The sequence below is a fragment of the Lygodium microphyllum genome, chromosome 13 (genome assembly GCF_053477565.2).
Source record: "Lygodium microphyllum isolate KBCC chromosome 13, Lygodium_microphyllum_v1.1.10, whole genome shotgun sequence".
NCBI lineage: Eukaryota > Viridiplantae > Streptophyta > Polypodiopsida > Schizaeales > Lygodiaceae > Lygodium > Lygodium microphyllum.
In genome coordinates, this window is record NC_141147.1 from 77,248,810 (window position 1) to 77,269,969 (window position 21,160).

The 21,160-nt window shown below is 36.3% G+C and overlaps 1 protein-coding gene across 5 annotated transcripts in view; it reads left to right on the plus strand.

Moving 5' to 3' along the window:
- LOC148026803 (E3 ubiquitin-protein ligase At3g02290-like) overlaps positions 1-5,065 on the plus strand; it is a 77,608-nt gene extending 72,543 nt beyond the window's left edge. For 4 of the 5 annotated variants that reach the window (XM_087691329.1, XM_087691330.1, XM_087691328.1 and 1 more), the window contains exon 5: positions 4,625-5,064. In XM_087691329.1, the coding sequence (XP_087547455.1) occupies positions 4,625-4,651 (27 nt within the window). In that variant the 3' untranslated portion in view covers positions 4,652-5,064. Of the gene's footprint in view, positions 1-4,624 lie in introns of all 5 variants that reach the window. The other variant, XM_087691332.1, reaches the window with a different exon arrangement.
- The last annotated feature ends 16,095 nt before the right edge of the window (positions 5,066-21,160 follow it).

The window sequence follows — 21,160 nt, forward strand, 5'->3', positions numbered from 1 at the left end:
CAAACTAAAACCATGAAAATGGGACGATGTCCAAAACTTTCACCCAGGTATTGTGGCGCTTTCACAATACTTAATAGGGTGGGAAAAGAGGCTTACAAGCTCCAACTACCTGTTGGTAGTAAAATACATCTAGTTTTTCATGTAAGAAAGCTAGGAAAGAAGCTGGGTGATATGGATAATCTAATATTAAATGATAACATTGAGGAGCTATTAGGTGACCAATCTATTCCACATGAACCAAAAAGAAATTTAAATGTTTGTAATAGACGAATAAGGCATACTATTTATCAAGAATGTATGGTAAAATGGAGGGATTGTTTAGAAGAAAGCTCAACATGGGAGCGAGTAAGCACTTTAAGAAAAAGGTTTCACAATTTATAGTTGGACCTTCCAAGTATCGTTTTCAAGGATGAAACCAATTCTTAAGGGGGAGAAAAGGTTACATCAATAAATGTAACTTATTGGGAAACAAGCGCGAGAGATGACCGTCCGAGGGCCTTGGGCGCCCGTACGGGTTTAAGGGGAGCTTAGGAAGTAAGTGAGTCATAAAAATAGTATAACTCACCAAGTAATGACGACTGGCAGAGGAGTCGCGATGGGGTTCCACTCCAGCATCTTCTTGAGCGTGGTTGGGTGGAGAGATAGAGATTTCTTGTGCTTCCTCAAGACTCGATAGAGCTCAAAGGGGCGTTTGCAGAAGATAGTCCCGTATTACTGTCAAACACGTTATAACAACTCATTGCGATTCTGCTTTGGTGGATGCTATCTGTTACAAGTAGTTGGTTGGTTCCTTGATTTGGCTTCTTAATACCCATGTTGACCTATGTTATGCTTCTGGAGGAGCTTGGCTACTTGCCGCCGATAGGTCCTACTATTCTCCAGTGCGACAATGAGAGTTGCATTGCCTTGGCCAAGAATCCTGTGTTTCATACTCGAACGAAGCATATTGAGATCCAGTACCATTTCATTCGGGAGAAGATTCTAGATGAGACCATTTCCCTGGTCTATTGCAAGATAGAGGACAACCTTGCAGACTTGTTTACCAAGGCGCTTCCCCAGGCTTTACTTTGGCAGCATTCTAGATCCCTTAGCCTTCTATCATGTCCAGGATATGAGAAGGGGTGTTAGAGCATGACATCTCCGAGACAGGCAAGATGCCATGTGGCAGGTCGGCCAATTGCAAGTGCCATGTGGAAGGCAGTCCAGTTGGACAGCATTTAATGCAGCTGACTTGCATTCATTGGGGCATTTTTTCCAGCCTATTTATAGGCTTTGTTTTCAGCAGCCTCAGTTAGTTGTTTTCACAGATTTTAGGCTGCAGACTATGGAGATTGCCCTTGGGGGGCTGACGGAGACTAAGATCTTCAAGGTGGAGACATACGCAGATATTCTCTTTGCACCCGTGTATAATTCTGCATCCTTATACAGCATTCTTCATTGCAGATTTTCTGTGTTTCACTCTCTCTCTCTTTGTTCACTCTTTGTCTTGGTCATTCACTTCCGCAATGCTTCACTCTGACACTAGGAGTTGTCTTTCCTTGTGGCTGCATGTGCAACAAGAACAAGAAGAGAATCTGTGACCTATTCCTGTCACCTAGTCCCACACATGACAACAAGAGTAGAAATTGTGGCATGTCTTGTCAACGCCTGCTACAAACGTGTGTTGCCTTGGTCAATACCTGAAGTTTGGCATATTTTCTTTACCTACTTATGACAGATATGCAACCGCCTGTCAGTCTTTAACCCATTGTCCCTACTTGGCGACACTTTGCAACTGCCCATCTTCGTCTATAGTCGTATGATCACTTTTCTATGTGGTGTGGAGAACAAAGTGCCTTGATGGCATGCCATCTTCTAGCCCTTCTATGCATCTCTTATAGTCCTTCAGAGACTCAAGAAACATCTTGATCATTTAAGTCTCATTTAGCAACAATTGATTGCTCTCAATAGTCGTTTGGATGACAATGATAAACAAGCTGTACTTCTTCATTGCTTGATAAAAGAAGCACAATTCCATGAAACCGTGACAACTCTCAAGGTGGTTGAAGAGATGAAATATGAAGAAATGGTTGCCATTCTTTTGGATGATGAAATGCACAACAAAGATGCTAACATTGCACCGAAAATCTTCTATACCAAGAAACAACCACCAAGTGTTGGTATTGGTCACACTGTCGACCAATGCTACAAGAAGAAGGACATGCAATAAGACAAGCAACACACCTAATGTGCCGTTGCTAATACATTATCAAATAGCGACCCTGATGAGCCACCTACTACATCTTAACACGGCCCTTAATGTATCTATTCAATCATTGTCTCTTGGCAATGATGAACCCTATTAGTATGCGTTTTGAATTAGATCGTAAATAAATAAATAAATAAATAATATGTTAGGCATTGACCATGCCAATGCATCTATTAAGGCCTTTCCAAACACATCCATTTATTGTGTGAGGTATTCTGCCCATATTTTTATCCAAAAAGATTTGTACTTTCCTTTCATGGTTCTATTAGAAGTTTTATTTTGAGGGGGTTTGTAATTACTTTACACATGACCTTTAAGTTTGATCCCGAAAGCCATACCCATGTATTTGATCTCTGGTCATGTGCCCAGTGCCTGCCTTTGAGCCATGCTAGCTTTTGATCAGCCTCTAAGCCAATACACACCTCTGAACTATGTTTTACTTTTGGTCCCAAAGCTTCTCGGTAGACCATGTCATCCTCCCATTGCACCTATTTCACTTATGTATTTCCTTTTCCAGAATCATTATACAGGATGAGACTCTCTCTTTGAGGTAAAACCTACCCATTGCTTTGTGTGTATCGTGTCACGGGTTCGGCCACCCATGACCTGAAAGGGGTTTTATTAGTATTATACACGCTTCCATGTGTGAACACACCTTAGGTGTGTATGTGTGTCAAAGGTGTGAACACCTTTTATGCCTCCAATGCTCTAGCATTTAATAAGGTTCAACAGTTTGGGAGAAACCCTAGGCCTATATAATGCGGCCCTAACTATTGTACTTCCATCAACAACTATCACATCAATCTATTCGGCATGTTTTGTACTTGCAATCTCTCTCTCTCTCTCTCTCTCTCTCTCATGGAACCTCACCCTCTTACTGGTCATATACAAGCTCCATACCCAATATCTCCAAGCCATAGAGCCAAATGGGCTCACTCATGATCCTAGGAGCTAGTAGGTACTCGGGTCACAACAAGAGTTTTTGTCCCATACCATGCGCCTACACTGTCCCAATGTATGGATGTGTTGGCCTATAGGCCAAGAGTCCAAGAGTGGTAATCACACAATGATGTGCACAATAGTGCCTTGAGTCTTGTAAATAGGACTCGGCTGCCCTAACTCTGAAGTGCCCTTAGTGCATTCGCACTAAGTCACTTTATAAGCTTTGTGCCCAATGCTACCAATGCCCATCTAGATGTCCAAGGATGTAATAGAGGGGGTTAGGGTGGAGGTGGTCATCCCACTGCTATGTAGTTGTGCCATGCCTTGGTAGCTCAGCTCCAATTATGGGGTGGACTCTTGGGCAACTTTGCACTCGCAACACCAAACAAAGTGCACTTGGCAGTGTGCTGATCGAACTCATGGTACCTTGGCGGTGATGCTTGGGCCATCTAGTGACAGTAACTTTGGTAAATCTACATGGATCTTGTGACCATCTTGATGGGTGGGAATCCTTGACGTATCTTCAGTACCCGGCACCAGTCAATGCATCTGCAAATGATGTTGGCAAAGTGGTGCCAAAGAGGTGACCAAAGTCCTCTACCAAGTGGCGGGACTCCAGTGTGCAACAGCTGGTTGCACCAGCTTGGAGTGGGGGTTTCTATTGTGCACACCCTACATGTGTTCTTGTGCCAACAGCTTGCAAGTGAGAGACTTTTTGGAAGGCTGCTGCAACATAAGGGAATACCGAGGAGAGTGAAGCGGTCAGCCTCAAAGGGTGAGGGGCTGGTGGGGAGAAGTTTGAGTGGGAGGAAGGGCAAGGCAGCCGAGGGGAGATGATCAGGGGGGTGAGCAGCAAGCAAGGTGGTATGGATGGAGGGGGCTGATGGAGGAAAGTGCAGGTGGTGGACAGCAGCATGCAGCACAATGGTGTGCAACACAGCAGGGTGCGCAGAATAAATTTGGCAGCAACAGGAGAGGGCTGAGGAGGAAGTCCAGGTGGCGTCCAGCATAACAGTGTGCAGCACGGTAGTATGCAAGAGGGATTTGGCAGTGGTAGGAGAAGGGCTGAGGAGGCATACGAGGCAATTAGGGCATGAGGGAAGAGGTGAAAGGGCTTTAGGCTGTGCACGACAGCAGGCAGGTGTGGTGGCAGGGTAGTTTCAGCCAGAATATCTTACTTTGTTGTATGTTGACAGCCTCTGAAGTTTCTATTCATATCAGATCAACTTTTCTGTTAATCATTACGCAGGTGTTTATTACTCAGAATGTAGGTGTTCAGTACCTCAGAACTTGTTTTGACACTTATTACTGATTGGAGTTACCAGTTAGGATACTGTTTATTTATATTTTGTAGTGATTGTACAGCCTTAACAAGGTTTAAGTTGTGCATGGTTCCTCCAGTGATCAATTGTTTTGATATTTTCTCTTATGCAGGAAATGATATTCAGTGAGACACCATGAGCAGAAAGATGCTCAGAGTATGGTTCAACTCACCATATTACTGAGATGCCTCATGGTAAATAATGACTTATGTAAAGATTGGGATGACACTGTAAATAGTAGACATGCATCCCCTTATTTGAACTAAATTCATAATCAAAACTGGCAGTGGATCCAGGAATTTTCTTGGGTGGTTCTTACAATAATCACGAATGGTTTTAGATACATGAGAGTCCTGCAGGCAGAGTTCTATCATATTAAGCTGTAAAGCTTTAGCATTGGATGGAACTAAGAACAGGCTCTGGGGAATGAGCTTTTGTTTGTCTCGTGATTTATTTCTGAAGGCAATAGAATGTGTTGAAGTCTTGTGCAGGTGTTGTTAGATAGAAATTGAGACCACAATACAATTGATAATGAAGTCTAACATCGTTTTACTGTCTATATGTCATTCAAAATTTTAATTCAATGAAGTTAAAGTTTCTGGTTCAGCTACATAATTCTGGGGTTGGTCTGCTTGATTTGGACCCGACAAGTTCAGTGGCACAAAGTATGAATCTACTGTAGTCAAATGAACCCACTGCATGTCACGGGAATTCTTTAAGAAAAGTTTGAAAAAGCATAGTTTAGGCATGAAGATGGTAGAAGTGAGGATCGATGACATGATGTAAATCACTCTAGCTATCAGGGCTTTGATGTTGTGGACTAATTGTGGCTGTGAAGAAAGTTGCTCTGGGTAGTTTTTGGTTAGACCCATATCTTCATCACATTCATGATACCAGCATCCTCACTGTTTAACAATCTGGATGTCTCCATATGCTAGGTATAAAATTTAAGATATTTGTGTGTCCACAAGTGACATGGATCCAATTATTTAAGAATTCTCTTCATGAAATCAATGATCTTAAAGACTCTTAAACATTGTGGACAACCTCACTATTCAGGATCTGAACTGCCCACATGTTATTCTAGCATATATGTCTTCAAAACAAGCACGTGTGTAATATAGATATGCCTTGTGGCTGAAATTAGAGCTTTTCTTGTGCAAATGGCTTAATCAGTAAATTTGTGCACACTGGTATATATGCTCATACTAGGTTTTCTCTTAATCATACAATATGGTTCATGTACTGTACGAGCACAATTTTTTAATTATTAAATTTCTCTTTTTTTTTCATGAAGTTCGAATTAATGAATAAAAAAGTTTACAAAAGGCCTTTTGGCCAACCAAGCACACTCAAAGACGTGTTGTAGATACACATGGAGCCAAAAGATTATGATAATACAAGGCTACAAGAATGGAAGATCATGAAGCAAGGACAGACACACACAAGTAACATTGTTTACTTTGGCATGTTCCATAGTGCAAAGCTGATGAGATTGATGGATGTTAGGAAGCTACTTTCTGCATGGGAGGTTGCCAATGTTGGTTAACGAAGTTGACAAGGAAGATATTCTACAATTGTGTTTGAAATGATGTCAGGTATGTGTTTGATCTCTATGTTGGACAATAATTATTGTGGGCTACACGATTAGCCATTCAGAATCGTGAAGGTGTTCCAAGTTCAAATGAGTTTTCTCAAGTTCTAAGATGAGATGTGGCTAAGACATTCTTGACTTCCAAATTTACACAAACACTTCTCATTTACATAAATTGATAATGATCATGTACAAGTTGGCTAGAATGGGTATTGTTGAAGACATGGTGAGCTTTGTCAAGTTCTAAGAGTTCCAAATTTATACAAACACTTCTCATTTACAAAAATTGATAATGATATTCATGTAAAAGTTGGTGCTATCAGTAGTCAATCGAGTTGAAGAGAAAGGTGCTAGAATAGGTATTGTTGAGGACATTTACTTGACTTTTTTATTGCATGAGGATAATCCCTAGGCAATCTATTGGAGCTTATGGAACTAGTTGAGGATTAGGGGGGGTTTTCCTATTTTGATGTATTGTGTGCCTTGAATGCTTGCTTATGTATGTTGGATTGCAGCATGACATGGGTTTTAGCGAAGTGATTCAAACCATTATTGTTGAAGAATGCATGGGTCTATGCTAGATTATGAGGAGCTTCAAACTATGAGCTCTTGTGGATGGATTGAAGACTATTGTCAAACTATTAAATAAGATAGGAAGGTAGCATGCATCACATAAGCTAGTGACATTTTCATTAAAATAATATATGTTATTGAGTACTTTTGCTTGTTATGATATATCAAAAACTTAGCAATTCATGGATTTCTTAATCCTTTATATAGTGTTGTACAATTTCCACACTAAATTTATCTAACTTCTATAGATAGAGGGGACTTAGATAGTGTCACGATGTGAATTGATTGCTAGTATTGTTTGGTTCATTTGGACTAAGTTGTTATGCTTGCACACCATCATCATAGTTGTATTTTTATATTAGCCAACGTCATATACAAATCAAACTTGGTCACAATAGATGTTTAAAGTCAAATATTTGGTTGTATAAGTGAAACTTCATAATAAGCCAACGAACAAATCTCTAAGGACTTTGAATATGCTTTGAATTACAATTAATTGCATAAAGTGTGTCAATAAAAGATAGTTGAGAAAGGTGAATGATAATGAGACAATGCACTAAATGCATGCTACAAACCTTTTTGGCTATATACATTGAGGATTTTTGAACGAGCTAGTCCAATAATTAGTATGGTACAAACTATGTGTCCCTTTAAGATTGGACAAGTCAAGAGGTAAGAGAGTTAAAAGGCATTCATTCTTTGTCATGAGTTCTAATCCCCTTGAATTTTGAATCAAGGGCCTTGACTCCTGTCCACTTTGCACAACAAACATAATGGGTTCTAATGGAGATGAGCGAATTCTTATAGAATTTTTGCCAATCATAGGGCTTCATGGTAGACTAATACAAATTGTAGTTAAAGGCTTTTAAATTATGTTTTTGTTCAAATCACATGCCGACTATGTGTACCTTTTATGACCATGCTGTGTAGTAGAGTACCATAGGGCCCTTAGGTTTCCAAAAGATGTTTTAGCCTCATATCGTACTCTAAATATGTGCAGGTTAAGTGTCATTTTAGTGTCTCCTCTATCCTACCTTTAAGATTTCATAGCTTCACAAGTGTTCTTTTATTGGCTCCCCTACCTTATCTTTAGGATTGAGCTATGCACTCGATCACAATAAGGTCCTTTTGTCTTAAGCATTAGCTTTTTAAAGGAAAGTAGGTTTTCTCAAGCATCTCAAAGAAGCTTGGTGTGACTCTAGGTCTACTTATCGTAATCGCGAAGTGAATTGGATGCGGTGCATTCATGCTATATCCTCAGCTACAGACCATCATGGAAAGCATGAATATGGAAAATAACATAGCAATAGGTGTACATCATGTAGGATTCTCTTCATGCCATTAAGCTTTATCCTATTAATAAAATGTTGCCAAAACATTACTATAGGTTTTTCAAATTTAGGCTTGAGAGACCTTTCTTGGAAGAAGAAGGTATACATGCCCTCTTCAAAATGAACAGGGAAATTTGCCAACGCTAGATGGTCTTCTTACATAGAATCTGTGCTCTAGTGAGTGGTTATTGAGGCATTGCAAGGTGTTGGGCTCTATGCCAAGGGCCCTTGCTAATTAATGGTGGGTTCAAAATAGGGCGATGTTAATAATGAAGGGTGGGTTTTGAATAGAGGGCATAAACTAACTAAGAAATCCATGTCTCTAGGGCGAATGGTTCACACACGCACAACTAATATTGTGTATATTATGTTTTCTAAATAAATCAACACCATTGTGGGTCACTTGGAAAAGCATCCCCCTACCTCACAAGTGGCATCAATTCAAGCTAGACGTGTTTGCATGGGGCATCAAGACATGTCTTAACTCGTCCTATCTAAAAGGCTATGGATAGGAGAGACATCTCTCAATGGCATTCATTAACTATGCTTAACATTAGGTGCAAGTCAATGGCCAAGGTATTGGCCTATAGAAGCCAATTTCTTCCCATGTTTTGTTTATCCTAAGCTTTTCAAGCCTGGTCATATGCAGAAGATTCATGTTGCAATATTAAATTTTATGTTTTCCATGGACCATGCTGTGAGTTTCGATGGGGATAGCCCTCAAGACTTCCTATCTTCATCCAAATGGTAGACACTATTTTTGCAATGCTGTGTGTCTGTGTGTGTGTGGTCCTTGGATCCATTTGTATTGAGGTGTTCAATTAGTCAAGGGTGTCCTCTAGCCCCTCTCCTCTTTGCAAAGATTATAAAGCCTCTTCTTAGAATGGAACTAGTCTTTCTGGGATTGAATGAGCCTCAGAATTTGTTGATGGACTATGGGTATATGAATGTCAAACATAGATCATTCTTTTTATACTTGGGATATCTATGAAGCAATGATTCAAGTCCAAAATGTGCATCAAAATTTGCAAATTTGTATTAGTCCTCTTAAATTTCTAGCAAGCTTGTGATCCTTTAGGTAACATTCACCTCTTTGAGCATATTTGTTATTGTGTTCTATCTCATTAAGATTGTTTACATGGCAAGGATAGAGAAATCATTTAGAGATTACAGGTTTCAAGGATATGTAATTATAGCACTCTACTTTTGTATTATAGACAAGAACGATGGAGATAAGTCACATAAAGAGGCTCAATGATAAAGCAAATAAACTCTACTTCTCCCTTTTCAAGAGGTTGGATTGTGATGAAGAGTGTGTATTTCTATTGATGAATTGGATTACTAGTTGCCAAATACATAGAGGGTGGTGGACAAATGTCGGATGAATGTATATGCTTTTTCTCAAATCAATGATCATTGTTCCTATATTTACTCAAACATTTGAAATTGTTTTGAAATTCCCAAGTTGTCTGGTGTAAAAGACAAGAGGGGTGATTCTGCACTTATGAAGAATATTTAGATCTTTTTAAATTTCTAAATCTTACTCTTGATAAATTAAGAACCTTTGAAGCTATTTGTTCTAAGGGTATTAGAAGGCACCTAGACATTTAAGAGGTAGGACAACAAGAGATTTGAAAGCTTGATGGTTTAATCAACAATATGAACTCAATCTTAAGGAGGAGGGGTGGATGTTCATGATTCTTCATTAGCCCACCACAAAGGTCAAGGATGGCAAAAGAGAGTGGAGGTGAGACCATCATTCCATGGAAGCTCTTGTTTCAAGGCTAGATTTTCTATAGGGTCCTATCTTGGCCAAAGAGGGCATCCCACTCTTCTTAAACAAGCTAGGACCAAAATTTTCAAGCTCATACAAAGCTTTTTGATTGCTCGTTGGTAAGGTGATATGAAATTGTAGGAAGAAAAAGTATTTCCAAAAAGGGCCTTTATAATACCTCAATAAAACTTGGGCCTTTTGGAGGAAGAGATTTTCTTAGCCCTCTAAAATCCTAGAGAAAAAGCTACACATGCATGGAAAGTAACTCCCTTAGCTAGACTTAATCTTATTTTATTGAAACTTGTCCTCATTGAGAGTCCATCTCCAAAAATCTTGTTTTTATATTTGATGTTTTAATTAAAACCGAAACCTTCATCCATCTCTTTATCATGTTCCAACCAAAGGACAACTATGGTATAAAACTAAAAAGCCCATACTAGCACAACTCTAATTATTACCATATTTCAATAGTGATATGTGTGAGAACACACTTAGACCTATCTGGGCATTTTTTCCCTCTATAGGAGGTTTTTTCCCCTTGGTCTTGTATACATGCCTATTCACTTTAGAGCATACTAAGACTTGTAAATCAATTGTGCTCTATTAATCTTTTTCTTCTCCAAGCTATATATGTCTATTCTTGTAACCCTAAATCCAACGATTGGTATTAGAGTGAGCTTTAACCTCTTTGCCAAAGTCATCAATACATTGTACTTGATTTCCTTAGATTGGGACAAGATTTGACAAGCATTTGTAGATCAACAAATATGATGGGACAACCTCTAAGGGCTTAGCATCATTAGATTTTTTATTTAGGTTCGTTTCAACCTCTATTTGCACTATTGCTAGTCCTATGCATGCTATTTTGTCCTTTTGTGCAATATTTTTGAAAGTAATAGCCCTTCAAATCTTCTTTATATTGAGTTATATAGAACATGTTGATTTTGTGCATATTTTCTAGGGGATACTTGTCCACATTTGAGACCCCTTGCTATGTGTGTGCTAGTGCAATGTACTAGCAACTCCAGCTCGAAGCAGGAAGTAGAGCATGTATAAATATGTGCATAGTACTATTCAAAACAAATTGTTTGTAGACAAGGCTCAGAAGTTCGAATAAATGTTTTGCAATGGCAAGATCTTGTAAATTCTCGAGAGTAGCGACTACGAGGGAATGGCCATGTGAATGTCCAATCGTGATGATGTTGAGACTGAGGCCTCAAACTATGATGGGATCAAGCTTGTTGAGAGTAAGAGTCACACCATTGCAACAAACATTGAGATTCAAATAAATCTAGTGATAACAAATGCAAACATTGAGGATCATCTTGCCTATTGCATGACTCAATCCCAAGCAACATTTGTCAAACAAACTCGAACATCATGACGCTACAATGATTAGTGTGGAAGCTTCATCTCTCCTTTTGCCTTAGTGTAAATGATTGACCCATTTACATTTAAGTTTTTTTACAACAATAAGATTGCAATATCACATTTAACTTATACTATGAAAGAATTATTTATTGTTTCAACTTTCCATACTTTATATATTTATTTTGAAATCCTCTCATTGATGTTTGTACATCAAATTATTTACATGTAAGTTTAGATAAAAGAGGTTGCAATAGCACTAAAAATACTCTCTTGATCTCCCTCTTGGCGTTGTGTATAAGACATTCTAAAATTTTATACAAAGCTTTGGGAAAAGGGTGGCACAAGAACTGTTGTTTGGATGCTCTCAGAGGATTCTTCTTCTCCAATCTATGTATGTGCATTCCTACAATCCTAAATAAAACACTAATACACAACCAAAGAGTGCAAACAACAATCTATCCAATTTCATGGATTTGGATACTTCTATAAGAGTCCACATATTCAAGAAACGCCAACTAGTAAGCCTCATCTTTACCTTATTTCTTTTCGAGATATGGATACTAAAAGTGGTAAGGGTTTATATCCCCATATATACTATCTATTCCTTTGCAACAATTTGTCACCTTAATCACATTATTATAACTATAAATCACAACATGCGTCCCTCCGATTCATAAGACACTTATGCATATTGTGGGGATCCCTTATGCACCTTCAAAATCTCTAGAACCACTCTCATTTTCTCCATAAGATATATACTAATAGCACAAGGTTTTGAAATATAAGAGGATTGGTAGAGTCTATTTCAATGTAGCTCTCTCTTTATAGCATGTCTCCACTTGCTAACTAAACATCAAGTCTTGTTTCTAAGGGCTATGAAGGTCTATCAACCCTTTTAAATATAGCCTTAAGTAGTAAAATATTAACAACCTATAGATTGTGCACACTTCTTATATGGAATGCTTTAAAAGTTGTTTATTGAAGCGGAAAGCTATGGGACTTAATCTTATTAGAATATCGACTTGAATTCCAATATACACATAGCAAGTAAATCATTCATAGAGCAATACAAATGTATGCTTGCAATTGACTCAACAAGGATTGTGTTTGTCTACTTACCAGAGACTCTTACTTTGTCACATGCTTAAGCTCACTCTTTAGGAACACATCTTCTTACCTCACACAAAAGAAAAATGATCACTACATGCTCTTCAATTTCTACCAAGCATCATGTAACATATGTCACATCATATCGATCTAATGCATAAACACATGTCATCTAATCTCACACAAGGTATAAGTGGGTCATGGTCATCAATCCCACACAAAAGACTATGCTTAGTATTACATATGATTTCCATGTTTACTCCATTAAGAGACACTTACATTCAAGATTCTGAATAAAATACATTAGAGATTCAAATCGACATATGACATGTAAAATTGACATTTTTCCATTCTCAAATGTTCTTAAAGAAAAGCAAGGAGTGATATGTATCCAGAAAAGGAGAACAATGCATGTAGGCACACTCAACAATGTTAGTTCCGAAAAGTTATGTGTGGGCATGGGTTAGAAAGGACATAAAAGGCTCTAAAAGAAAAGTAAGTAGTGACATGTATCACAAAAGAGAGAATATGGGCACAATCAATGAGATTAATTCCAAAAATTTGTAGATGGAAATGTGTCAAGAAAGGAAAGGTAAGGATAATTCAAAGAAATCTTAACGCTTAGCAACACATGGAAGACATGTATGGCTAGATTTTTTTTAAAGAATAATCTGAAAAGAGAACTTTGCATAATGTAGCAGACAAAACATAAATAAGCCTCAAATTACTCGAAAGTAAAAGGCTTTGATTGAATCCATTATTATTAAATTGGTATTAGAGGACTAGATCATACATATTCATTTGATTATTACTTCATTCTAGAAATTGATAAGGAGATGTGGTTAGCCTTCATTTTTACAAAGATGGAAAGGTGCTACTTAAACAAAAAGGAATGTTTTCCATTGTTCACCAACCAAGGATATAAGGAAAAATGGATCATAATGGTGACCTTCCTTCTTTCTTCTCTCTATGCATATTATATGAAAATTTCATCAAGAGATGTGCTCTAGTTTTTAATAGAAGCTTAGTTTTGTAGGGTATAGCAATTATTGTAATAAAGTTTGGGTCCAAACACAAAGCTACATGTTATTTCCAAGTTTTTTAATCTTGTTTTAAGCATATGCCCATCCTCACCAACTACATCATCTCAATCTCCTAGTATATCTCATCATGATATTTTTCTTCCTTGGGCAAAAAAAGTAACCATCTAAAAGGCTATATTCCATATGAAAAGAATCCAAATGTCCTATGTATGAGATTGTACCACCCACATAAGATAGTGAAAAAATATGTCAAAGTTACATGAGAACTTCTTTTCTTAAGGACTTTTATCTAAATCATTAGGGCTAATTTTGTGGTCAAACAAGCCATGAGAGAATTAGATTGTTTTCTTAATCACATTATAGCTAGATAGAAATAGGAAAAAAAGACGTCAAAGTTACATTATAACTTCCTTTCTTAAGGAATTTTTGGTAGGTTTTTATATAAGTCACTAGGGCCAATTTTGTGGCCAAACAAGTCATGAGATAATTTTATTAATTTCTTGATCACATTCTAACTAGATAAAAATAGGAAGAGAATGATAGATTAATGCTTATTTTTCTCTAACTTAGGCCAATATCAGCATGAAATAGTGGAAACACCTCACTCTTTCCTCTCTTGTCCCTTTTCTTTCATGTTTAATAGCCCTATTCTAAAAAATTCAGCTAGGACCTTCTTAGAGACATCCCATTTCTCAAATATTTTGACTATGGCTCCAAACTATCCTATTCTTTCTCTTCTCACACTCTCTCTCCCTCTCTCACACATTCACATGCGCCATTGGTGGAAACCTAAGATACCATTTAGATTGCAAGAAGGGAGAAACTTTCAAGGGATTTCTTGGAATACTAGAAGCACACTTTTTCTTTGTGTTTGCATTTGGAGTAGTTTTAGAAGTCCCTTTTTATTTTTACTTGTTTTTATGATATATTTAAGAAGTGTTGAATACTATAAGCATTTCTCTTCCTTCTATGAGACATGGATAAAGCTTCAACAAAGAGGAAAAGTCATATTTATAGAATGGTGAATGGCCATATCCTAGATGGATAGCAAAGAACCACAACATTCTCATCACTAATCAAGTTGAAGACAAAAGGTTAAAGAAACTAAGATATCTTTGGATTGCAAGAAGAGAGAAACTTACAAGGTATTGTTTTCTAAAACTAAGAGCATACTTTTCTTTGTGTTTGGATTAATAAGTATAGTGTCATTATTATAGGCCTTTCTCTTCATCTTCTTTCATCTTTCACCATTTCTCATTCTCATTCTTTGTATTTATATGCACCATTGAAAGCTTAAGGTATTGTTTGGATTGCTAGAAACAAGAAACTCATCAAGAATTTGTTTGGGATTCCAATATTTGTTGTGGCTTTAAAAAGTCATAATAAACATATATTTGATTGCCACATGCCTCTCTCTCTCCCTCCTCTCCCTTAGGTACTTGAACACACCATAAGAAGATACGCAAAGTTTTTATTTGGATTTTCAATGGTCCTCTTTCTTTATGGATTAGAATAAATATTGCCTTGAGAATGTTCTCAATTAATTTCAATTCTTAAATTCTTATTTGTATTTATGATATATTGAAGAAGTGTTGGTTGCTATAGGCATTTTTCTTCCTTCTATGAGACATGGATGAAGCTCCAATAAATTAAAAAATCCATACACACTTAGTGGTGCACACCCATATCCCACATGGATAGGAAAGAACCACAAGTTTCTTGCCAATTAAGTTGAACACAAAAGGTTAAGAGACGAATACAAAAAGCACATTGATATTTTGAGGGTTATATCCAATAGATTGATTAATATGCAAGACACCAAAATTTCACACAATTTATGATATGATTAGGTTGATTGGTGATGGAAATAGTGTTACAAGAATGTAACTGTAATCATTTGCACTCTTAACATAAAATTAAGGTTCATAATATGAGGCAAATGATTTATTAAAATAATTGTGCTTAGAAGATAAAATATAAACAATAGGCAAGTAGGTTAAATAAGGTAAATATAGAGTTACAATCATCGAGGGTTCCATTAGAGAAGCTCTCAAAGAGGAGAAAAATAACCAAATCTATATTTGAAAACTTGGAGGAAAAGAAAACATCAAATCCATGATTGTCTTGTATGGATGGAATGACCTCCTCTTTCAATAGACACAAGGCTAAAACCTTAGGTACAAGGACATCAAACTTTAGATATTTCAAGTTGAGCTCATATCTTATATATTTTCAAAAGTGAAGCATGGTTTTTTTTCCTTATGATAATATTTTAATAAGGTTTGGAATATTCTTGATTGAGAATTGTGGACCATTGCAATATGGAACACCCAAGGTATGGGGAAATCCTACTCTATCAAACAAGAATATAACCATAAGACATGGTAGAAGCTAACAAAAACAAAATCCTTATTTGAGATATTCTATAGTTTTTAAAGAAGGCAACTTCATCGTGTAAGTTTATCAAACACTTCACAACAAACTAAAGAAAACATATAAGAAGATCTGAAACTTTTTCCATATGAAGTTTCTCATTAGTATGATGAGTATTTTTACAACATATGTGATTTGAATAAATTTAGTTTGTAAAGAATTCAATCAAGAAACCTTTTTTTCTCTACTTTTAGGTTTCTCATATTTCCTCTTTCCTTCTAGCAAGAGAGTAGTTTTTTTGTTATGCATGAGATATCTTTGTCTCATATAGGCTTGTAATGTGGAATACTTTACAAGACAAAGATAGCCACTTCTTGAACCTTTGAAACTTGGATCATAGCAAAAAATTCTATTAACATCATACTTTTCAATAAGTATAGTCTTGTCTCTATGTAAATGCATGTGGGAAAAGCCCAAAAACTTAGATAATATTTTGAGCACATACAACAACATGATAGGCTCATCCTAGTACTTGGCATGATCTAGTTTCAAAATTCTTGGATTCAAAATGTTTTGATTAGGCCTTTGGTACATAATGGGCAAGTGTAAAATGCATCCTAAACTTAGTTCATGTTCCACTAGAACAAGCTAGAAAATGATTGTCACCATAAACTAATACCTATAAAAGAATTGAAATTTCAAGTTAGTATTTGACAATAGATTATTTAAGCATTTAAAGAATTTCCATCTAAATATAATGGTGGTTCGCATATTTTCATGATTCTTGTCTTCTCTACAATAATACTCCTATCCACCTCCTTCCCCATCTATTTTGAACACCAAATCTTCTTTGGATATCCTTAAACTCTTTTTCACTAGGAAACTCCCTATCTACATTTAAGATTTCTACATGTAAAAGCCAAGTGTGCTAGTGGAATCCAAACAATTTATGGCATTGGTGTAGAGGAAGGAGAATTCTTCATTTGAGTCATCCACAAAGTCCTCCTCTACAATAATACGCATGTAGTAGTCCTCTCTAAGAAAAAAAAAAACTTCTCAATGATTATGGCAAAGGAGGGAATATTTACTTAAATAGCTCAATGGCCTAAGGGTTATCCTTTTTCCTCCTCTTATTCTATCAAATTACCTCTTTAAAAGTTGCTTTGTTGAGTTTCACTAGTGTAGTCTTTACTCCTCAATGGGCAATACCCCCTTAATATCTATATTTTCCTATTCAACATATTTGATCAACTAAACTTCTTTTGGTAGGTAAAGAAGCACACAACCTTGAACAAAATGCATACAGTTCACACCTCTACTTATGGGATGAACATTCCAATGTTGCTCTATAATCTTTAGGAAGCTTCTAGGATAAAAGTATTGGACTTTGTAGCCACTCTATTTATCTCCACCATTTTCTTAAATCTCTAGGACTCCTCTTGAGAGTATAACATATTTGACAAGATGACATTTTGTGTGTTGAATGGTGCATTGAATATTTCTCTCTCATTGTCAAAATAAAAGATCCTTCTAAAATCTAATAAATCATTCCTAATATTTTTACTCAAAAGACTTTATATTTTGCACTTTCTTAGGCCATAGTTTAAGTTTACATATTTGCAAATTCAATAATCTAGATACAATCAAGTTTGAATTTTTTAAACCTCCATTGATCAGTAATCATAAGATTTTGATATTTTCACAATTTGAAGGAAGATTTGAATATTAGGGATATTTTGAGATAGCTAGTGACTTGAAATATCCAGGGGAGATTATATTACATCTATCTTTGTAAAGGAAAGAAAAACAACTTCTCAGCTATGGATTTGTCTCCAGTGGCAATGTCTTATCCAATAAAATTTTCCTCTATGTCAGGTTGCTTTGAGGCTTCTGCATCAATTCCTATCTCCTCTCCAATGTCCAAATATCTTGGGGGCATTGTATGAACAAATGATGTTGTTATTTTCTTCTCCTCTTGGACCATTTGTACTTAAGTGCAAAAAATAATCCAAGAACAATGTAAATTAGCAAAACTTGGACCTCAAATTGACTTAGATACTATAGTGCACTAGGAGAAAAATTTGACATTTTCAATTTATCTCGTAGGTCATCATAGCTCCAAGCAAATTGTACCTCAAAATGGCCACAATTTTCACTCTAGGGCTTAAATTGGAGTCATGTCATACTCAAAATGAATGGAACGGGAAATTTGACCTCATTTATGGTCTTAAATTGATCAAAGTCCTAAGGGAAAATCCTATTATATGTTCTACTACTATATTGTCTTGTATTTCAAATATCAGCTCAAATTTTTGCTTTTTTTTCTTGATATTTGTTATTATCATGTTTCCAAAAAAAAATATTATCTTAAATAACTACCTCTTTCTCTATGTAATTGATGTCACATGTGTCTACATGCTAGACATGATAATTGTTAGTTTAAAGTATCTCTGGATCAAGAAACAATGGTCTTCTCCTATTCTTTCTCAATCACACAAGCTAACCCAAGATGTTGCTCAGTGAGAATAGCACATAAGATGTTTGATTTAGGGGCACCAATGGAGTGCTCTTGTGTCAAACCACAAGTTTCCATTATGTTGGACCATAGGATTCCATTGTGTTGTTCTTTTGGAGAGAATGATACAGCAAAGAGAGGGAAAAGTTGAATGTGACTTCTTACACAACTAATGGGGACCACATGGGAGGGGGGGCATGTAAGGATTTAGTTATTGTGATTGTGTTTTCAAGAGTGGAGGAGAAGGCAACAAAGGTTTAGCCCTAAATAGGCAGGGCTAGGAGTGTGGATATGCTCTTGGTTGGGCATGCTATGGGTGGTGATATGCAAAGTAGGTTCCTTTCTTATAGTGCATCATCTTATTTAAGGCCTCATCATTTTCCTTTAAAGCTTGTAATATCTATATTTGGGATTTTTTTAATATTTTTTTAGTGGTCATCTCCATATTACTAATCTACTATTTGATATGGAGAATAGATGTGAATAACAATAGTTTACCAATGGAGAACTAGATGTGAATAACGTTCGTTTACTCTAGAATTGTTTAGAGTTGTGTATGTTTAGTTTTGTCTAATATTTATGGGTGTTCGTTCCCATTTTATTGACTTGCTACTAAGATGGAGAAATAGATGTACTTGAACAAATGAGATTTTGCTTTTGATATATGGTGCATGCCAGGTAGCAATTTGAAATGTGGTAGAATTTGGTGTTTATATTTTCATTTTCCAAGGACATTGTGGACTCAAACTATTGGGAAAATTGTATATCAATCTGTGCAATTAAAGAAAATATGCCTTATAAAGGTGTTACTAGAGGTGAGCCTTCCATTTCTCATTTCAAGAATTTTCGATAGTTATGCTTGTATGCATATTCTTAATAACTAATGTGTAAACAATTATCTTGAATTTTAAAAACCTAATTTTTTTAATGATATACTATAACAAAGGGAATGCCCCAATTAGAAATCTTTTACTTACACTCTCCATCAAACTTCCAATTTGAGATATTATACTTTGAGTCTAGTTGCTTCATTCTCTTCATTGTTTGATTAGTTTGAGATTTTCCAAGGACATTGTGGGCTAAAACTACTGGGAAAATCATATATCAACCACTACAATTCAAGGAAAGATGCCTTATAAAGGTTTTATTAAAAATGAACTTTCCATTTCTTATTTCAAGAAATTTTGACAATTGTACTTATATGCATATTTGTAATAAAGAATATGCAAATATCAATCTTGAATCAAAAAACCTAATTTTTGCTATGTTAGGTTATAACAAAGGGAATCCCCCAATTAGAAATCCATCACTTACACTCCCATCAAACTTCCAACTTCCATTAGAGATATAATCATTTGAGTCTAGTTGCTTCATCTCCCCCCCCCCCCCCCAAAATCTTTGATTAGTTTGAATTCCTAAGCCATGCAACAAGTGATCATCTCCACCAATAGCTTTAAACCTACTTGTATAAATGTGATTGTGCACACACTTACATGTGTGCATGTGCGTGTGCGTGTGAGTGTGCATGTGCGCGTGCACGTGTGCGCGCGCACGCAGGTATGTGCATGGATGCATCATAGTGTGACCTAAATCTACCCTAGTTTTTTCTTGAGTAGAAAATGAAACTAAATGTATTTGCCAAAGCAATTACATGTTGCTATAGTGTTACAATTTCTTTTACTTGGTTAGACATAGAAGTGTGCAATAAACTCCTATTTGAGATATTGTTCAAAGACAAAATATTGCACTTATGGAAAACTAAGCATGGTTATGAATAGAAGTTTTTCTTTTCATGTATGTGTAGTCATGAGAAAAAGATACAAGAAGTGCATGGAAGGTGATTATCTTCTAGAAATGGCTTGGAAAGGATATAAGAAGTGCATGGAAGGTGATTATCTTCTAGAAATGGCTTGAAAAAGATACAAGAAGTGCATGGAAGGTGATTATCTTCTAAAGGAAAGTAAGGCTAAACATGATTAATCTTCCACTCATAGTGTGTGGCTATGGTGTTGGAATGCTACAATGCTTGTGGTGTGTAGTTGACAAGTTCAAGGAAAGGGACTATGCAAATAAGTATGTCAACCTAGACTACATTAATGTGGTTATGTTTGCTAAATAATCCTACTTTTTTAAACATGTGTTCTATGTTTTCAATGAGTTTGCAGCAAGTGATTCTAGATAAAAATAGTGTTTTAGGAAATAGACACACATCCTCTAAAATGTGAAACAACAATATTTGCTTAGGGGCTTGTGTAATTCCATAGTCTTGTGTGAAAACAATAGACAGTATGTGACTCTTTAGGCCCTACAAGATGAACAATAGATAAAGACACACTTGCAAGGAGATAAGAATTTGGTAATCAATCAATATCTATGTGAGATAAGAAACTTGTATAATGTGAGACCACATGAGATTTAAGGAGGAAAAAGTCGAGAGATGGATTTGATAACATGTTAGAAATCAATCAATCATGAGGTCCATGTGGTGGGGTGCAATGAAGGAAAAGAGAGGTTCAATGAATGTACACATTTATGTTGATCATTCATTAGGTACCATTAAAAAGATATAGCCTAGATATCTTCAAGCTCCCAAGGATTAGTCCATAGTTTGATTCCTCTAACCTAAAGTTAAAGATGCACCATATAGAGTCCTCCTATAATGGAAATTCTCGAATGCATCAACGATTACATCAACTACCTACTAGTATATGCTACCATTCTTAAAGACTAAGGTTCATATTGAAACCTAATGAATCATTAAGCCTCTAGTCTACCCTTACATCCTCAAGAAACCCAAATCTTTCTATGTCACACACACACACACAAAGTCTCACTCATTGACTATTGTGGATCGTGGTTTTGTTACTATAGCATCTTTTGGGGAAACAAGAGACCTAGAAATCGCCACTCATATTGTAACTTGATGTTGTCCTCCTCCTAGGAAATATGATTCAATGCTTACCCCTC